The 20,032-nt window shown below is 37.6% G+C and overlaps 1 protein-coding gene across 6 annotated transcripts in view; it reads right to left on the reverse strand.

Moving 5' to 3' along the window:
• The window catches only part of nrxn2b (neurexin 2b), a 539,034-nt gene that overhangs the window by 404,441 nt on the left and 114,561 nt on the right, over positions 1-20,032 (reverse strand). For all 6 annotated transcript variants that reach the window (XM_060864253.1, XM_060864255.1, XM_060864252.1 and 3 more), the window contains exon 3: positions 18,699-18,716. In XM_060864253.1, the coding sequence (XP_060720236.1) occupies positions 18,699-18,716 (18 nt within the window). The remainder of the gene's footprint in view (positions 1-18,698; positions 18,717-20,032) is intronic.

Below are 20,032 nucleotides of genomic sequence, written 5' to 3' on the forward strand. Positions count from 1 at the left end.
AGCTCATTTTATTAGCATACACAGTTTAACATATGTTATCTATATTATTATTATTATTATTATTATTATTATTATTATTATTATTATTATTAATTTTTGTGTCCACTCCCTGTATATTAGCATCTGATAAGCAGTAATGATCCCAGCTGCTGTGTTTGAAACCCCACAGCCACACACACACATACACACACACACACACACACACACACACACACACACACACACACACACTAAATACACTAGGCCACACACATTCCAGACAAAAAAAATGGGATGTTTATCAGGCAGCTCATCTCTGCTTTAATGGCCGCCATCAGGAGATAAAGTGAGGATAAATGGCTGGCAATTTCATTTTCTATTAGCATAAATTATCATGGAAATGCAGCTAAAATGCAGCCAGCCATATTGAGATGCCCTGTGGGTTTAAGTACCACATTGTGCATTGTTAACATTTAAAATTGTGTTAGGATTTTGAATAACACTCCAACCTGAAAACCGCCTCGGAATGACACTTCACTAAATCCACACGCAATTCATAATGCCTCAGTTGGGTCACCATCAAACCGTTACATTTTGTGGAAACGAGGTCAGGCTTTTTTGTGATGTTTTCCCAGATAGTGTGTATCGAGCCTGAGAAAATTCTATCGCTTGTGCGACTGAATATCCAGAACATCTCTAGCAATCAGACTGAATCTCCCAGGCACTGGGCTGTCTTGACCTTTGTACGGTCTTAAATCTGAAATATCTAAATAAATCTAAATAAAAACCAACAATATCCATCCATCCATTTGTCCATCCATCCATCCATCCATACTGTTCAGCCTATTCAGACTCAATGGATTCTCTATCTGTGGAAAACTGGGTGTGAACCTGGAATGAACAATTTTGTGCAAAAATTTGTATGCTAATTTACTTAGATCATTTAGACCCAGCAATCCACCTATAGGGATGTTTCTAGGAGCTGGGAGAAAACCATAATGGACACATGAAACTTACACATGGTACCTGAGACTCAATTATTAGATCAATCAATCCGTGTCTTCTCCAGAAAAGATTGCTCTAGTTGAGATAAATTATATTCTTCTTAGCCTGGTAGCCAATATGTTATTTGGGTGAGTTGAAATTAGCAATGTCTATTAGCTACACTATCGTCAAATACTCCTCCCTCTCAATTGTGCTGAATTTACCTGACTTTCAGCACTCTTATTCACTTTGTTTTGAGTTTCTGTCATGTGCTTTTGTCGATGTTCTGGGCCTGTGCTTGTGGTTTAGTTTCTGTCCCATCATTGGTTTGTTACCCTAATGCGAGCACATGTTCTTTCTAGTTCAGTATGCTGAACATTGGTGAGCTTTGACCCACATCAATCCGTTTTTGTTCACTTCACTTCGAAAATAACTTGTCAGAAGGTAGGCAGAGAACCGTGCAGATAAAACCTTAAAAAAAATTAAAAATAAATAAAAAATCACACACAACTCCCATTATGCACCACTGCACCTGTTCTTACTTTCAAAAAGTAGAAACACCAAAAGAAAGTGATGTGTGTGTGTGTGTGTGTGTGTGTGTTTGTGTGTTCGTGCCAATCAAAATGGATCAGCAGGGATTTAGAGTGCACCACTGCCTGCAGCACTTGTCATGAAGTCTTTATGGTGAATGAACATTTTAATTACTTCTTAATGTTGTATAGATCTGATTGATTAACTGTACATGTCAGATCCTATGCTATATGGGAATTTCTGCAAAATACAGTATATATGAGCATCTACTTGTGTGTATATATAAGAGTTAGAGAGAGAGCGAGAGAGAGAGAGAGAGAGAGAGAGAGAGAGAGAGAGAGAGAGAGAGAGAATGCTCCTTCCTAATATGGTTTTCTATATTATAAAACATATAAGGTAACCTTGGACCAAATCCAATGTGGTACACATCAATTCTCTCCAGCCTCTATTTTCCTATTTTTCAGTGTTTCCTTCTCTCAAGAGTAAGAAAAATCCTGATTAGTGCTTCCTCATCCTCCAAAAATGGTTTTATGTTATCTGTACTGATAATAACGTTCACAATGAAGAACTCGACAATGAAAAGCATATAAACGTGTATGCGAGTACAAGAGAGATAAATGTATGGAAGGAAGTGGACACAGTGGCCTGGCTGCTGAGTAGCACAAAGGAAAAACATCAATACCAATGTGAAAAAAATACATTGTTACGTTTGTGTATGTGGAAGAGGGTAAACACCCAATAAGGTGTCCCACAGGTCTCTCTTTTAGGCTCCTATAATTCCCTCAGCCATTGCATATCATTTACAAAACAAGGTTGCCTTACAGATCATTTATCCTCTTAAAACAAACAAATGCACAGTTTTGGCTGTAAAGGATTCTTATGTCCGTGGAACAGTGAAACAAGGGATCACATCACTCCAGTCTTGGAGTCCTTACATTGGCTCCCTGTCAGATTTCCGGTGGATTTTAAAGTTCTTATGCTTACCTACAAAGCTTTGAATGGTTTGGCTCCTCACTACCTTACTGAGCGTTTAGCCCCCTACACACCTGTGCGTGCTCTCCGCTCTTCAGAAATTGGCCTTTTAATCATCCCACATTCCCGTTTAAAATCTATGGGTGATGGGGCATTTTCTTCTGCTACAAGACTCTGGAATTCCTTGCCTGTTCGGATTAGGCAAGCAGAATCCCTTAGTGTCTTTAAATCCTCCCTCAAAGCTTATTTCTTTAGGGTAGCTTTTACTTGAAATTGATTTTCTTAACGTACTTGTTTTGATAGTATGTTCTTATTTGGTGTGTTTTTATATCTTACTTATTTTAACGTACTATTTGTATAATTGTATGTTTCCTTTTTCTTCTGTGAAGCTCTTTGAGATGCTACTTTTAAAGGCGCTATAGAAAATAAAGTTTATTGTTGTTGTTGTTATTATTATTATTATTATTATTATTATTATTATTATTATGTATTTTATCATATGATATGCTCTATATGGTCCCAATGGCATTTAATTCTGGGGAAAGATAATTGCTCAAGAGCAATTTAAAAAAGAAATACACACATACACAGTCAGATTTACTTAGCATCTTTACAGGTAGAGAGGTCAGTGGAAGATTTAATGAGCAGTAGAAGCTCAAATGCTTTGAGTACTGATGTGTCTGATCTCAAACATCACGACTACATTGTACAGAACTTTCTTTGATCTGTGTCACGAAAACTGCTCTTTGAATAAGTAAGGTGGTAAAAAAAAAACAATTCACGAGTGCACGTCGTATGAACTCAATACATGAAGAGTCTACTGATTTGATCTATTAGAGAGAATAGAATTTTAATTTATTTATTTATTCCTTTGTGCTTTACAAATACTACCAAATCTGACCCTTAACCTCCAAGCGAGGTGTTCTACTTCAGGTAACCCAAAGGTCAGCTGTCACAATGTGTCGGACGATCGGACATCACGCGCATTATCTCTCCGTTTCGTTCTGACAACTAATTTACGTTTAACATTTCCTTCAAAAGGTCAGAGAAGCTTTGTGCCTGAATTGGAAGTGAAATTTTTATTATAAATCAAACTGTGGCTTCTCCAAGAAAGACTGCTATGGTTCTTTTTATATATATGCAGTCTAGCCAAGATGAATGATATTATTCTTAGCCTGGTAGTTGATATTAGTGAAGTTTATTAGCTACACTCCTACTCTCCAATGCGCTCCATTTACCAGCATGACCAATAGTGCTGTATTTGCTTTGTTTTGAGTTTAGTTGATGTTCTGGCCCTGTGACTAGTTTGTTATCCTAAAGTGAGCAGCTGTTTCTGGTTCTGTCCTGTCCTGTTTCTGGTTTCTCTCCCTTCTTGTAAAGACCCATTGATTGATTTGTCCTTCCAAGCATATTTGACTCTTGATCTTGCTTTCTGCCTCGTTGAACCAGGTTGCTGAATGTTGGTGAGCGCTGAACTTGAGCTTGCTACAGACATTGATTATTGGATTGGCCATAAAAATTCTCATGCTACGTTTATATACTTGCATCCTGCCTTCATATAGTAACAGAACCTATCACTAGATGGTTATGTGGTGGACTGGCTCTTCAAAGACGTACAGTATGTACTAATGAATGTGTGTAAGCATGGAGTGTGTAAGTTCATAAAATGCTTGATAAAATGCCAGGCCACACCTTGGGTTAGTATCAGCATCACTCTCCAAATGGGATTTTTTCAAGAATCCTCAACTCACAATGTAATTTCTGTTTTTCCGTCAGCAGACATTGAGTATCAATCTTTTCAAAGAAATCATTTTGGAAAAAATTAAAGTAGACCAAAAAAGTATTTGGTCTAAAAGTCTGATTAACACTAGGAGACAAAGTGAAAATAAAAACCTGTCTCTTTTAATCAACCGCACTTGGGGACTGTGGAAAATCATTCAAATTTGGTAGTCTTAAAAAAAAGAAGTGAGAAGAAGAAGAAGAAAAGACAATATGTCTTGTAATTAAAGCATAAATAAACAAGCTTGTTTCCTAACAGGATTATTAATGCTCTAAAACACAAACAAGATGCAAAACCAATATTGGTAATTTCTGTATTTATTCCTCTGATGCAAATGACCACAAATGACAAGAAAAAAATCTAAATAAACACACACACACACACACACACATATATATATTTATATATATGTATATATATATATATATATATATATATATATATATATATATATATATATATATATATATATATATACATATATATATATATATATATATATATATATATATATATATATATATATATATATATATAGAGAGAGAGAGAGAGAGAGAGAGAGAGAGAGAGAGAGAGAGAGAGAGAGAGAGAGTGATGGAAGGATGTTTGGCTGAGGAAGAAAACAGTGTGTTATGAGGCACTGTGATAAATTTGCTCAGCTGAAGCTACCGAAATGTCAAGCCAATTACGCAGAATTTGTGTTATTTTAACCGATGAGGCCGCGCTTCTAGATATGAAAATGTGGTAAAGCGGGGAAAGTGAGTGAGCGTGATAATCTGAGATGGCTAAATGAATTTCTTTGAGTTGCCGAGGAAAGATTTATAAATTTAGGCCAGAAGAGGGATTTTAGGAAAACTGTAAAACAATTACTGTTCTTAAATTTCCATATTCATTACATTATCTCTCTCTCTCTCTCTCTCTCTTTCTCTCTCACCATTTCTCTGTCTCCCCCTCCATCCATCTCTCTCTATCTCTCTCACCCCTTTCTCTTTTTATCTGCCATTCTCTGTGCTAGTCTATCACACTGTCTGACACTCTCTTTGTCTGCCTCTTGTCCTGTCTTTCTACTCTTTTCCTGTCTCCCTCTATTTCCCTCTCTCACTCATTCTCTCTCTCTCCATCTCTCTTTACTTGTCATTCTCTTTCTGTATACCTTTCTCTTTTTTGCTACCCCATCCCTGTTTTCGTTTGCTCTTTCTATCTGCCTCTTCCTTTCCCTTACAGTCTCTTTCTCCCTCTATATATTTTGTATGAGTTTTAATAAAAGTTATTTATAAAACCTTGAACATTCAGAGCAGTTTAACTTAAGGCTCCATCATGGCAGTGTGAACATTCAGATTCGTATCAGGAAACCGAACAAATAAATAAATGTATTTTGGAAGAATATAAATCTAAATAAATACAGTGATGATACAGTAAGTAAATTCACCTGTTGCAGAAATGTATTGTGCTTTCTTCTGAAAATGCCAAAATTGGAACAACCAAGGAGGTCTGTAAACTCGCTCTGATTGCCAAAAAATTCTCTAATGGGAGATTTTTCTTTTAATGTACGTGTCAAACAGTCGCCACGTCCAGAATTAATCAGTATTCTGTAAATCTGACGAAAGCTGCTGTCTTTCAGCACATTCATGAGGAACCACCTGGGCTGTGCCAAGTCCTTCCCACATACTGAGAGCATTTCTAAAGCTGGTTTTGCTGATTTGTGAAATAAACATGGTTTCAAGAGTCGACTTGATTTGTCATGTGCACAAAATTTCTGAGCCAATTCTCTACACTACTGTGCTGCAAGCTATACAAAAATATCCATCAGAAGATAAAGGGGAGAAAGAGGAAAAAGGTGAAGAAGAAGATTAAATGTGGGGTCTCTGTTGTTTGAAAGCCAATGTTGACATTTGAAATCACCAAAACAAACATGCCCCTAACCCAAATGGGTCCCACCCCTGTTTTGATAGCTCCGCCCACACATACACCAGACAAGTATAACCCAAGTATAACCCAGACAAGTATTATGGGGGAACCTGCTGGGGCAGCTGACCGAGGGAATATTTTTATCAATAAATGAACTCAATGAGTAATACTATGGTAATACAAATGTGTTTTTGTAGTACTGTGTGTTGTACTGTGAGGGTTTAAAGGTTTAGCTCCGTTTCACACGGAAGACATTCAGTTCTCTCCAGCGCTGGAAAGCTGATCCTATATTAACACGGGTCCTACTTCTTTCTTTATCGTAAGCCTTTCTTCGCTTTCTTTCTTTGTTTTTATCCTCCATGTCAATGTTAAAACTGCTTTCTGCTAATGTCACACATGCGCAATGAACACTCTCTCTGCCCATATTGACAAGGCACGCCCCTTTCTGCTCATTGGCTACACGTTAGTTTTGTTTTGTTTGGCGGCCCAACGCAGTTTTCTGAAGCATTTCTCAAACAACGGAGACCCCACCTTTAATTACAAATATGAAAAATATACACGTTAGTATGCATGTATGATACGTTTTCCCACTCAGATTCGAACTGGAAACACTGGAACAGGGAATGTCCAGTCTGGGTATGTGAACAAGAGTGCAAATGGTAGTGAAAGAACTATTTGCTGTGTGCAGTTATAGTGTCTGAGCAGAACAAAGTAACATTTTAAAAAATGATGATGGAGCAAGTGCATTGGGTAAAAAACATGAGCAATAAATCAATACAGTGCACAGAGACAGGACTTAGTGGTAGAAAAGGTGGTGGTGGTGGCGGCGGCGGCGGTAATGATGGCGGTAATTAGAAATATTTAATATTCAAATTATATTTTTTTAAATTCAGAGTTATTCTTTATTTTAAGGCACGTAAACACAGAGGTCTACAGTTTATCCCCAGCAAATTATTATTATTATTATTATTATTATTATTATTATTATTATTATTATTATTATTATCTTTATTATCTTATGCTATAGTGTTTCAGAAAAAAAAAAAACTGATGCTTAAAACTGATGCTTAACCTGCTTCTACAGTTAAGCCAGGTCAATAAAGGGAAAGGACGCGATGCATGAAAGAAGCCGTCCACAGGAGAGTACAAAAACAGGTGAAGCAGCGGTACAGAGTAAACAAAACTGCAAAGCAGATGCAGTAATGTGCAATAAATATGATCAATATACTGTATAGTGCACATAGACAGGACTTAGACCTTACTGGCAGTAAACTGTAGTAGCTCTTAGAAATATTGCAGCATGCCCAGAAGTGGCACAAACATCTGAAAAGATTGTCCATGAGTGTCCTTGAGTGTGCCTGTTAGTGAGGTGACCGGTGTGTAGGACGGAGTGGAGGCATGAGTGAACGAGTGCAAGAAGGAGAAATGACTGGATTAGAGTTTATTCAGGATGCTGATGGCCCGCAGCAAGAAACCTTTCTTCAGCCTGCCGGTTCTGAACTGTAGTGGTGACATTTTAGTGCTTTTCATTTCCTCCCTTTGATTATTTTACTTCTTCATACCTTGACAGGTCAGAAGGATCGTCCTACCTGGATGGTGTGCAGACTTTTGAGTGAACTCAAACTAACAAGGCAGCAAAACTGATCTAACAGGAGAACCTAGGAAGCGAATCTTTTCAAAATGTTATTCTTTGTATCAGGACAAGGCATGAAAGCAAGCACAGAAGTTTCAATATCAATGCTTTTGCCCCAGCACTTAGGAGAAACCTAAAAACTATGAGTGTCAGGTTTTTTTTTAGCTAAAGCAACAATCTGTCAAATCTCTCGGAACAGAAAAAGGTACAGTAGATCACTGAAGAGGAAAGGACACTGGGCATGAAAGAGAGATTTGATTGGCGTTTACTTTTTCATTGTATTGTATTTATACAGTTGGACTTTGATCCGAGTCTCTCTTATATGAAGCGATACTCTGTGTGTGTGTGTGTGTGTGTGTGTGTGCATGTGTATGCATGTATTAGTGTATTGCCTCTGCAAGTTGTGTCACTGCTATCTACTGAAGAATATTCAAACAGTCACGCTACACAGCTGTCACACAACGCACACAATTGATCAGACACTCACAGTGGGGTGTGGTACATGCTGCCAGTTCCGGAGTTAGATTTATCAGAGCTGTGAAGTGCGAGGGTTTCAGGGCTCTCTGCACGTATAGAGGAAAAGCTCTGCATCGACACTGCAGGAGAACAAGGAGAATTTTCATCCAGAGAGGAACCTCAGACAGGGATCAGTGTGAAAAAAAAACAAAAAAAATTGTGTTAGGTTTTTTGTTTCCGTGGGCCACTTTCCGCAACAGCTCAAATGTGAAAATGTGTGTCTGTCTCACAAGTCACAAATTCGCATCCTTACACACACACACAACACGGGTGTCAACTTGTTAAATAAAAAGGGGTGACATTAAAGTCCTGCAGCTATTAGTGCTGATGCTCTACAGCTGACTCCTGATGTTCAGGGGAGTTAAACAGGGAACTTGGGTAAACTTGAGTGCATCACATTTCAAGACATGCCTGCACTGTACACTCTCAGGTGCTAAAGACTTTCTACACGTGCACCATTGAAAGCGTCCTGATGGGTAGCATCACTTCCTGGTTCGGGACAGGCGAGCCCTCCAGAGGGTGGTGCGGTCAGCTGAACGTACCATCCACACCAAGCTCCCTGACCTGCAGCACATCTACAGCACGCGGTGCCGGACCAGAGCCGGGAAGATTCTAAAGGATCTCAGCCATCCCAACAATGGACTCTTTTCTTTGTTGCATTCAGGGAAATGCTTTCGCTCCTTGAAAGCAAACACAGAGAAAATGAGCAGAAGCTTCTTCCCGCAGGCCACTCGGAGTTCTGGATCTAGATCTGGATCTAGTACTGGACCTCTCCCTTTCACTGTTTTTCTGCAAACCTTTTTTGCGCTAACACTTTAACACTTTAACTCTGGACTTGCACAGCACAGTACCACTTTATACACCTTATACACACCATACTGCACATGGACACTTTAAGGACAATAATTAAAAAACATACGCATTTATGTATATTTATGTATATACATTATTTTTCATACATTATTTTATATAGTTTATATTTTTTTTTATTTATCTACCTCCTTTGGGTTATATTTTTTATCCCAAATTGCATTCCTTATGTTTGAATACTGGACAGATGCAAAAAGCATTTCACTGCATGTCGCACTCTGTATGTATGTGTATGTGACAAATAAAATTTGATTTGATTTGGTACAAAAAATGTAATATTAAACTAGACTACTACAACTACTACTACTACTACTACTAAAACTAATAATAATAGTAATAATGCCTTCTATATCTTAACTGAACTATTCCTGGTGCTGGAATAAAAAAAGCCACTAAAGCTCTTAAACAACAGCATATACATTGTGACTTTTATTCAATACAGCAAACCACTCCTGTGATCTCAGCATCCAGGTAAAGATCTAAGATCGACCAGGCCTCTGCTAAATGAAAGGCTTTATTTGGAGGTGGCTGAACGGCTCAGTGTGCACGGCGTGAGTTTTATCTCCATTAGTGTGAGATTCAAACACATTAGTGACCTCCCAGAGGAAGTGAAACTGGGAAAAGAGAGACACATCTGCTCAATTTGATTAACGACGTGTTCACACAGTATTCGAAATACTATTTAAATACCTGAAATTATACGAACGGCGTGTAGGCTGTCAGAAAATAGTGAAAAATAAAACGCTGTAACACAACGGCTCAGTTCACGGGTGAGTGGCTTGCTTATTACCTGGTGAGGTGTGAGCTGAATGCTATGAATAGTGTTCAGGGAATCGAGACTGAGCTCTGATGATTCGTTTTGCTGTACTAAATTCCCAAGCTCTACATTCATGTTTTAATGTGATGTGATGTGATGTGATGTGAACATCATGATTTTATTTGTCTGGTTGTTAAGAAAATATTAGTTCACTAAGTGTTGGAAAAAAATCCTTTCTGCTTTTCTCTATTTTCTGTAATATTCTACTGAATTGATTGACACTGACATAGCCATGGTTCAAAATGTAAATTGTCGACAGTCAGGGAACAAAAATTAAAAAACACTTCAGACTTTTGCAGAAATTTTACTATATTATTGCCTTTACAGCTGGAGTAGTGGAAAATATTTTTTGTGTTGGTCCAAAATTTGGCCATTTTTTCTCTTTTCACTGAAAACCTAAAGCATCAAAAAACAGAGTTCCTCCAATCCAAGACTTAGGTCAAAAGAAACATCATGATTCGTAATAAAGTTTCTTTTTTCCTTAGACCTTTCTTTGTTATTAAAAAACTCCTGCATCTCACTGTTGAGATATGAGCTTGCTATAGCTCATAAAGACAAACTTACACGAGAAAGGTAATGTCTGGCAGCCTGGGAAAACCCTCCATGTCAAATCCTGACACTTTGTGCTATACCTTTGAAAACAACAGACTGAAATATTTCCCAGAACTGAACTATTGACAAGACCGAGGAAATTGGATTTAAAGATTTCACTCTTGTTGAACCGAGAAACATCAGACAAACCTCTATATCTATAACCTAAACTATTTATAGAACAACTATAATATTAAAATGTTAAGATATTATAAGCTTAGGATGGTCATTTTAAACAGGAGCTTCATTATCGTCTCCTTTTTATTAATTTAATCAGAATCAGGTTTACTGCTAAAGTGTGTTGACACACACAAGGAATTTGGTTCCAGCTGTTTGTGACTCTCAAAAGTACAGACATAAATAACACTATACTATACAAACTATACAAGACAATGCAGACGATGAGATACAATATAGACAGATTAAGTATTAAATATGAATATAGAACATGAACGATCACTTATGTACATAAAGAGTGGGAGTGCAAATAACAATATTGTGCAATATTATGCTTTTTGTACAATATATAGCATCAGTAGTGTGTATAATATATACAGATGATTTGATGACTGATGGTCCTGATAATGCAGTACTTATAGATATGAAGCAGTGAATATAATTATGGTGAGTTGTTGATCAGGGTGATTGTATGGGGAAAGAAACTAAAATTTAAATATTTAAATTTTATTTAAAGGTTTAAACATTATATATATCTGTTAAGAGTGTATAAGTGTGTGTTTTCTGATGATGATGAAATAGTACAGGGGCATGGTGGACGTACCGACAGTATCCGAATATAAACTGAACCGTTATAGCTTATGTCTGTTTTGCTAACCAAGAAAAATCATGAAGAAATTACACTTAGCTAGCAAGGTTTTCAACAACTTAAGGCAGATTGTTTAGTCTACTTCCTCTTACCTGACTAGATTAGACAGAAAACCAAAACAAGTAGCCTAAATAAATAAAAAACACTTTTACGCTGTGTTGGTAAAACATGTCTGTGTTTTTATTAAAGTAGAAGTGTCGATGTAACCCATTGCTTTGACCCAAGCTGCCGAACAAAAGCTTTCTCGAGGAAGGAGGAATGCAAACGGTGAAAAGGATAGTCAGGAGACCGGGACAGAAACAATTTATAATACTAGAAGTAAGAGAATGGCACAGGGTTGCTGAAAGTGCAGCTAAATCTCAGTGGTGAAAAAGAAGCAATAAGTGAATAGACAAAGGCGACACTATTTCCAAATGCCCTGTAACCCCAATTCATCTGGGATATAGGCTACTCAATAACAGCAGCTCTATCAAATCTGCACAGTTCAACATCTCTAACAGTGGCACTGAGGCGAACGCAGTGAAATCAGAGAGAACACACAAAATGGATACCCAGGCATCTGGATGTGTGCAGAGCTTTGATTTATGACATACAGTAGGATTAAGATTTGTGCTAAAGCCAGCCTTCATGCCTTTAGGGTCTCAATCGAGTCCGTCTGTTGGAGAGGGATAAGACAACAGAAAACGAGGCTGTTTCTACTACCGCCAGCGTGAGGAGGGAGCCAATGTTTTCAATGCATGTTAGTCTGATTCAAACTGATAACTGTGCGCTTGTTTTGAAACTGATTGTACAATTACATAAGATGTCCTCTGTGTCACTGGGAGGGTGTCCTGGACCGGATGAGTGGCCGTGGATGGGATACTAAGTCCACCGAAATGTAGGATACGAATGCTCCAGCCTTTACTCCCTTTAAGACAGGAGTATGGTTGTAAGAGCCATCATCAAAAATATGTCAAAATAGCTTTTTCCAAGCCAACTGGAACCACAAGACCAACAGAAATCTGGAATGATTGACAGTTGTGCTGATGTTTTGAACTATGAATTCAACCTCCACAAAGTTCCTCCCCTTCCTCCCATATCACAATAGTAATCTCTCAACATGATTTTGTCATTCTTTCAGAAGCAGCTTCACTTTCTGAAAATGTTTTGTGTTTAATGATGTGAAATAAAAATTGTTAAATGAATGTTTGTCTTAAACTTGGAAAAGAAACATGTCAAGTCTTCTAGTGTGTACATTTAAAGTAACACAAATGAGAGGGAGATTTTCTATCCCGAATGCCGGGTGGTTAACTCTCTCTATGTGTGTGTGTGTGTGTGTGTGTGTGTGTGTGTGTGTGTGTGTGTGTGTATATATATATATATATATATATAGACATCATGTATATATATGTACATGTATATATGTATATGTATATATATATATATATATATATATATATATATATATATATATATATATATATATATATATATATAAATATAGACATCATTTCACATTATGATGTTTGAAGTAAGCATGTACTGATTCTGTATCTGCATGATTTCAAGCACTGGTTTTAATTGGTTCTAATTGGCTGATTAGAAAACTGCATGAATGGGCACGTGAGCAATAGGTGTTCCTATTAATGTGACATTATTGCATAAATCAGGTGTACAAAACAGAAAACAAAAATAGGACAAAAAAACAAAGATTGACAACATTGTTAACTATACTGAATACTGTAGTATTGCCTTAGTAGTTCAATTACAACTTACAAGCTGTTTCATGGATTGTGTGTGTGCGACTGTGTGTTTGTCTTGAAGAGCTTTCTTAAACGCTTTGTTCCTGACCTGAGCAACATGCACAGCAGGCCTAATATAAGAACTGTTTTGCACCTGTTCTGGTGCTTTGTGTCTGTGCACCAAATGACCTTCATTTCATTCAGCTTTTCTCGTGTGTATAGAAAAGAAAAAAGTTTGTCTGACCTTCAACGCACACGTTGTGCATCCTTAACAGGGCATAAGCAGACGTAAAATAATTAGTCGGCTACATTCAAATGCCTTGCTGGGCCTAAATACCACCCATTACAAAGAAATACAGTATTTTTTTGCTTCCCGAATAGTCAGTTCTACTGAACAACTACTGTGAATCATCCCATTTATGCCCCGACAAGCATTTTCCAATTACAAAATTGCAATAATTTCCTACTGTAAGTCAAATAGTCTCTGGGCCAAACTAATAAAAAATGTCCAAAAAAAATTACAAAAATCACAAAAATTTAGAGATGCTGTTACAACAAAAAGGGGAATGATGTCATCGAGGTGACTTTGCTGTGGTACTGTACGTTTGTTGGTGGTTCGCATCTGAACTTGTTGGAATCTTGAGGTGAATGGACTACAACACCAAAGCATTGGGTTCCACTTCTGTCAGCCAAGTAATTTACTGCGTCCTGCCTACATTATCAATTAACACTGTCTGCTTTTCGCAGAAATCTAACCTACTGTGAACTAGTTGTAAATGTCCTCCCTTGGGAAAACCATTCTTTTCCTGGCTTGAGGAAAAGAGGACAATTTGGGGCACCCATTCTTCATTGTAAGCTTGAAATAATATGGATTTTTGTTCTGTCTCGATGCATGAGGCATCAGACATGTAGGCCGGCTATATTAACTTAAACAAATCATTATTGTTAATGATTGCTTACATACAAGGCTTTCAGTGTGGCCTACTAGCCATCACACACTAAGATAGTGAATAAAAAGCATTCAGATATTGGCAGACCTTTGTAAATACCTTAAGAACAGGGGTCTTTAAAAATGCACACATTAAATGTGACATGCTACGCAGCCATCAGTATGATGGTCAAAGAGAATGTGCAACAATAACAACAGAAATCCCCAATATACAGTGTAAAGCTTAGGGATTAGTCAACATTGCTTGTACACTCCTTATGGATTACTACAGAAAATCTGGGACAGTGATCAGGAAAAATAGGTTAATATGCCCTAAAACTGCAGTCGTATTAGACATTCTTTTTTTAAACCATTCCATTAAACGAAAGAACAAAAACAAAACAACCAAAATATACTTCATCATATGAAAATATATTTCAGCTTCAGCTTTTGAAAATACATAAATCACCATTGGATCCTCAAGAATAATCTTTAGCGAACACTTTTTCAATCCAAAATGTAGTCAGACAGCGTTGAAACTCTCATTAGTTATGTAAGAGCCGGAAGGGGGAAAAAATAAAACCCGGATTTTTCAATCAGCATCTGATCAAATGTAATCTCCGGTGCTCCAGAAAGAAGTTAATAAACGTTTGGATAAGACCAAGATCAATGAGTGTTTGCAAATGCTTTGAACACACACACACAAAAGCCATCTCTGAACTTACTTAACCTTGGCCCATTTTTAAAGGCAACAATTGCTACCAAGAGCAATTTCACTGTCTTCCTGTAGTCTGCATTTATTCTAGGTAAACGATGTCCTCTGGTGTCTCTGCTTATACTGAAAGTGTGTCAGGATTCACTTGGAAAAACCAGGTCACTGTACTTCCAGCTCATCAATTTCCATAGCTTTCTCAGCAAATTACCTGCAGGTTCAGTGTTCCCTCCTCCGGCTGGGTTTTAAAAGCTGCCTGGAACTCATCAATCTAGGACAACCTTTTGAGGAGTCGGTCAATGCCCCTAATTAGACAAAACTCCTCAAAAATAGGGCAGTGTGGAGTGAACTGCAGTAGATGAAACTATGCTTGGTGTAAAATTAAAGATCTATCTTAAGTATGCTTGGCCTCAGAACGTGTCCATGGGAGTTGTTTGCTAGTAGCTTTAATTAAGTGATTAAACCAATGCCTCAAATACCCCTTGACAGTGAGCAGATCTATGAAGAAAGAGTGTTGTATTTATAATGGCTCTAATGTGCTTAGGGATGTGTATGCAAAGCCTGGGATATATGTAATCGATTTTTTTTTTTTTAATTTTTTGAACAACGGAAGGTGCTGTGAGTACGGTATGCATTTCCCAGCCAAGGAACCAATCTCTGCCTCGGGTGAGTTATTCTCAACTTACCAAGCGAATTAACTTATTAAAAGCTAGCCATTTCTGAGGTAGGATTAAAAATGCAAGCATTGACATGTGAGGTGCCAGGTCATTTCCAGCTTGAAGGTGGATATTTTCTTGTAACAGCTCACCCTGAAGTGTTTTATTCCTCGTCCATCACATCAAACTATTAATTTTTAATGTCATTTTGGTGTCAGTTGGTGTTATCACTTCATGTTATCATAAACAGGTTATCTGACACCGTCCTTTCAAATTAGTCAAAGACTGAAAAACAAAAATGCGGCTTGATACGTTACCAATGAACTAGAATGTCTTCTCAGACTTCTGAGTGGCGTTCGCCCTGTTGTCTGGAGATTGGAACGTATCTGTCACTCTGAATGCAAGAGAGACAGCCAGCCCTGATCTGTGAGCAGAAGGGATATTCTATGCTCTCACATTCCTCTATCAATCACAGTGACACCTGCCAATCAAGGGCAATAGACTGTTGCTATAGAAACAATACTGTGCATTATTACAAACCTCATAGCTTGGACTACTGCCCAAGCCACTGTTACAAAAAAATAAAATAAAAATGATCAACCCTCATATCTAGTGGATATTGCAAATGTTAGGAAAAAAACGATACAAGAGATAATTAGAATGCGTTAAACCTAAGACAATACTGAAATAAATTATAGCAGCCTGCTGTTGTCTACCACAGTTCTACAAGTATTGCGTCAGCTTGAGTTCACCACACCACCTCGTATCAACCTTTTTTCCCTGTAAAATGTAAATAAGCATGTCGTCAGGGTGAGACGGCTCAGCTCTGATGTCAACAGTGCAGCTTTCCCAGTGGGCGAAAGGGTCCTCTCACTCCCTGCCAGGCAGCCGAGTGAAACTGATCAGGACACTTCATCACATTCCGGTTCACTGGCACACTCCACTCTCGACTCGTATCATGACTCTTGGAAGTCTGATACACATGCATGAGGAATGTATGGTTGCTATATATGTACTAGATAGGAAATAGGCAGTGTATTGATGCTTGATTTTTTTGTTCACTAAACTGAACATTAAAAAAATTCACCAGAGATTCCAGCAAACATGGTATTATATCAAATTCAGCTCAGTCCATATCCTACTTTAGTCTACAGCCTGCTGATTATACCGTTTAAGATGGAATGGACCGAGAGCTTCATCATGAACAATACAATACACCATATTGTTACCTATCCTAAACTCATCCCTAATGTTCCTTCAGGCTGTATTTTACTTGACCTTGTAGATATCAGTGGTTGTTTGTTCTTTACAGCAAGCTTGCAAACGTCAGCACGTGGCAAATCAAATTTAATTTTCTGCCATGACAAGACCTTTCTTTTTCTATTCTTTTTTTTGGTACAAGCATAAAAACTGGTGATTGTTTTTGCTTACATCGTCAGTTTGTACAGTTGCTGTTACCTGTGCTAACTTTATTTTAGCAAAACACTGATTTTGAATAATTTTGCAATTGTTCAAAACTGCCAGTGGTGAGTGGCAAACAATCTGACTAATACCAGGGAATTTAAGAAAATGTGAAGAAGCAACAGATACCTAGACAGAGCCTGTGGAATTGACAGGTGTATAGATAGCATATACCAGGGACTGTAAATAACAAATACAGTCTACACCAAAACACTGGCGAAATAATTTAATTAAATTCGCCATATATTCCAATCAGGCACATTGGAATGAAAAAACGAACTATATACAGTATGAACAAAGCACCGAATTGCCTTGAAGAATTTACTGATCTTGTCTTGAAGTACACAGTCAACCAAAGCTTACCAGTAGTTTTTAGTTCAATGACTGTAATGATGCTACTATTAATTACAGTGCTGGATAATGGCTGATGTTTAAAGCACCGATACTGGGGAAAAAAAGACACTACATCAGAGGATCTCTACTCACTTAAGCTTATAATAAGCTTTTATCCAAGACAGCGTTACTTCAGTGGACAATCCCAAACGAATAATGTCGATTTGTACCTAAGGACTGCTGCTGTATTAATAAATGTTTAATAAATGCTTTCCAATGCTTATCCAGAGACTCGTTCACAAAACGCTTATACTGAACATACCCGATACTGTTTGCCTTGATGATTCTATATTTTGTAACAATTTATAGCCTGACTATCTGATGTCACCCTGAAGAGAATATATTCCTTCATCTTTAGGTTTCTTCATGTCTTCAGAATTTTCCTGTGCCCTGTCTCCTATAGACTGCTTATAATGAATCTAAATCTTGGAGTATGGTAAATTTAAGTTACCTTGCCTAGACAATGATATATAAAAACACCCCCTTTCTATTCTTATTTAATTCAGGGGTAGCAATTTTCAACCTCAGCCACCAATAAGAGTCTCATCTTCTCATTTTCAACCTCAGCCACCAATAAGAGTCTCGTCTTCTCCAGAAACATCTGGCTGCTGGTGTTGCCATAGTGACTCTTTCCCGTGACTTTAGTTTGGATAGACAGGGTAATTCATCAGCTGTGAATTCTGATGGGCAGTGCTCACAGATACTTGCAGCTTATCCCAGGAAACAAGCTTGAAAGAGCCGGACCTGTGCATGCCACCTATCAATTACAGTCAAACCCAATCAGCAGGGAAATCCATTAGTACAGAAGCATAAGGGAGACCACCACCTTTCCTGCTGAATCCCAGAGCCATGAGGCATAATGGTGTTGGCAGGTCTGCCCTAGAGCACTGACCCTGTCGAATAACGCATGGCTTTCTACTGGGAGATGGCCATGGTTTGCATTCTACCCATTAAACAAATAACCCATTAAAACTGTGATTTCCCCAGAAGAGTAAAACGAGCTAATTACAGCCTGAAGGATGCATACATAATGATCTAATCCAAAATGTAGCATGTGGAGTCCAGGAGAGCATCTCTGGGAAAAGTATAATACATTACTGCTTATTATTTACCCCAAAAGATCAGTGATTTTTATCCAAAAATCCCATTACAGGCCACAGCTAAGCACTTGGTACAAACCAAAATAAAATCAACTAATGAGAAAAAGGAAAGGGTTGCTTTGAGAGGGTAAAGAAGAAGGGGTCGAGAAATCAATCTTTGTTTTGTAGCAGCAAATCAAAAGCCCCTGTAAGTCAACCAAACCGCAGTCCAAGCTGACAATGCCCCTCGGAACGAGGGAGCACAAATTCATCAAGTTATGATCCAGCTTTAACACCAGCAATTCGCTTTCAATGTGAGCAAGTGAAAACAATGTGCTTACCTTCCACGGGGTAATCTTCTGCTCCAGGGGGAGGTAATGCAGATGGGAGAAAAAAGGAGGAAAAAATAGAATAAGACACTGACATTATAAACATATAAGCTAAAATACAATTATAATGAATAATAAAGGCACTGAGATTTTTAGATTCATTTATTTACCAGGTTTAAAAAAAAAAGGAATCAGAGACTAATTGTACTGCGTATCTAATACTGGCAAAATAAGACAACTATTAAACAACAATAACAAAGACCATGCAAAAAAAAAAAAGAAAATATTACCAAATAAGTCCCATGTATTGTGCAATGTTTTCTCAACAAGTAACATTTAGCACGAGTTATAAGTGTTATATCAAAGTAGATATATAAAGTAATTTAGACAAAACTCATTGTAAAGTTCTTTGAGTGGAACCTCACAAGGACATATAAAATAGCAAACAATCCCTAAAGGGTTTCAACTGGAACAGACTACAAACCACTTCCGGTCTAAAATGTAATTATACCATAATAGCTGTAGTTATGAAATTACAAGTGTAGTACAAGGATATTTTAGTCATCTGTAATCTATGGACTAAACCAAACAACAAATTAAACATGGAAAAAAACACAATCCTATGTACAGTATATTGAAAGTAAATTGTATTGTGTGTGGATTCAAATTAATAGCAGTAAATCTGTCCTTTAAGCTTTAGCATTTAATTGCAGAGAATTTAGTTCTTGGCATCATCAAAGAAATAAAGAAAAAAAAACATTATCTTCAGAGATGTTGGACATCCATCAGTACAAAGAAATCTTTAAATCAGGATGTTTGAGGTGAAGTTGTTTCCAGTTAGTGTGACATTTATCCTGTTCTGTTCCTCATTTTTCTCCTCTGTTCAGCAATGAATGCTGGAATTTCAAGACTTGGGCTAGAAAATCACAATAGATCCAGTTGAGTCCCAAACATGTGCTCTGTGAAGCTTCCCGGAACCATGACAAATTTAATTTGAATTTGATGTCAAAAAATGGAAGAGTTGTGATGGCATCTGTTGATTAGCCGGGGTAATATTTGGAGTTTAGCACATGGATTTTTGGAGGTTGCGTTGACATCACGCTTTAAATCAGACCTTTAAGTGCACAGGGGTTTGGAGTCACAGGTCTTGGGAGAAACGAGGACACTGTCCCAGCCATGAGGCAGGTGAAGGCCCAGAGTTTATGGTGCCATGGTGAAGTCTATGTTGGTCACATATAATGAAGTTGGCTATGACCTTGAGACTAAAGAAGGCTTAAAGCTATTAAATGTGTGATACATCAGTGTCATATTGCCCTGCTCTAGTATAAAGTTTGCTGAGGGTTAAC

This window comes from Tachysurus vachellii, chromosome 2 (genome assembly GCF_030014155.1).
Source record: "Tachysurus vachellii isolate PV-2020 chromosome 2, HZAU_Pvac_v1, whole genome shotgun sequence".
Taxonomy (NCBI): domain Eukaryota; kingdom Metazoa; phylum Chordata; class Actinopteri; order Siluriformes; family Bagridae; genus Tachysurus; species Tachysurus vachellii.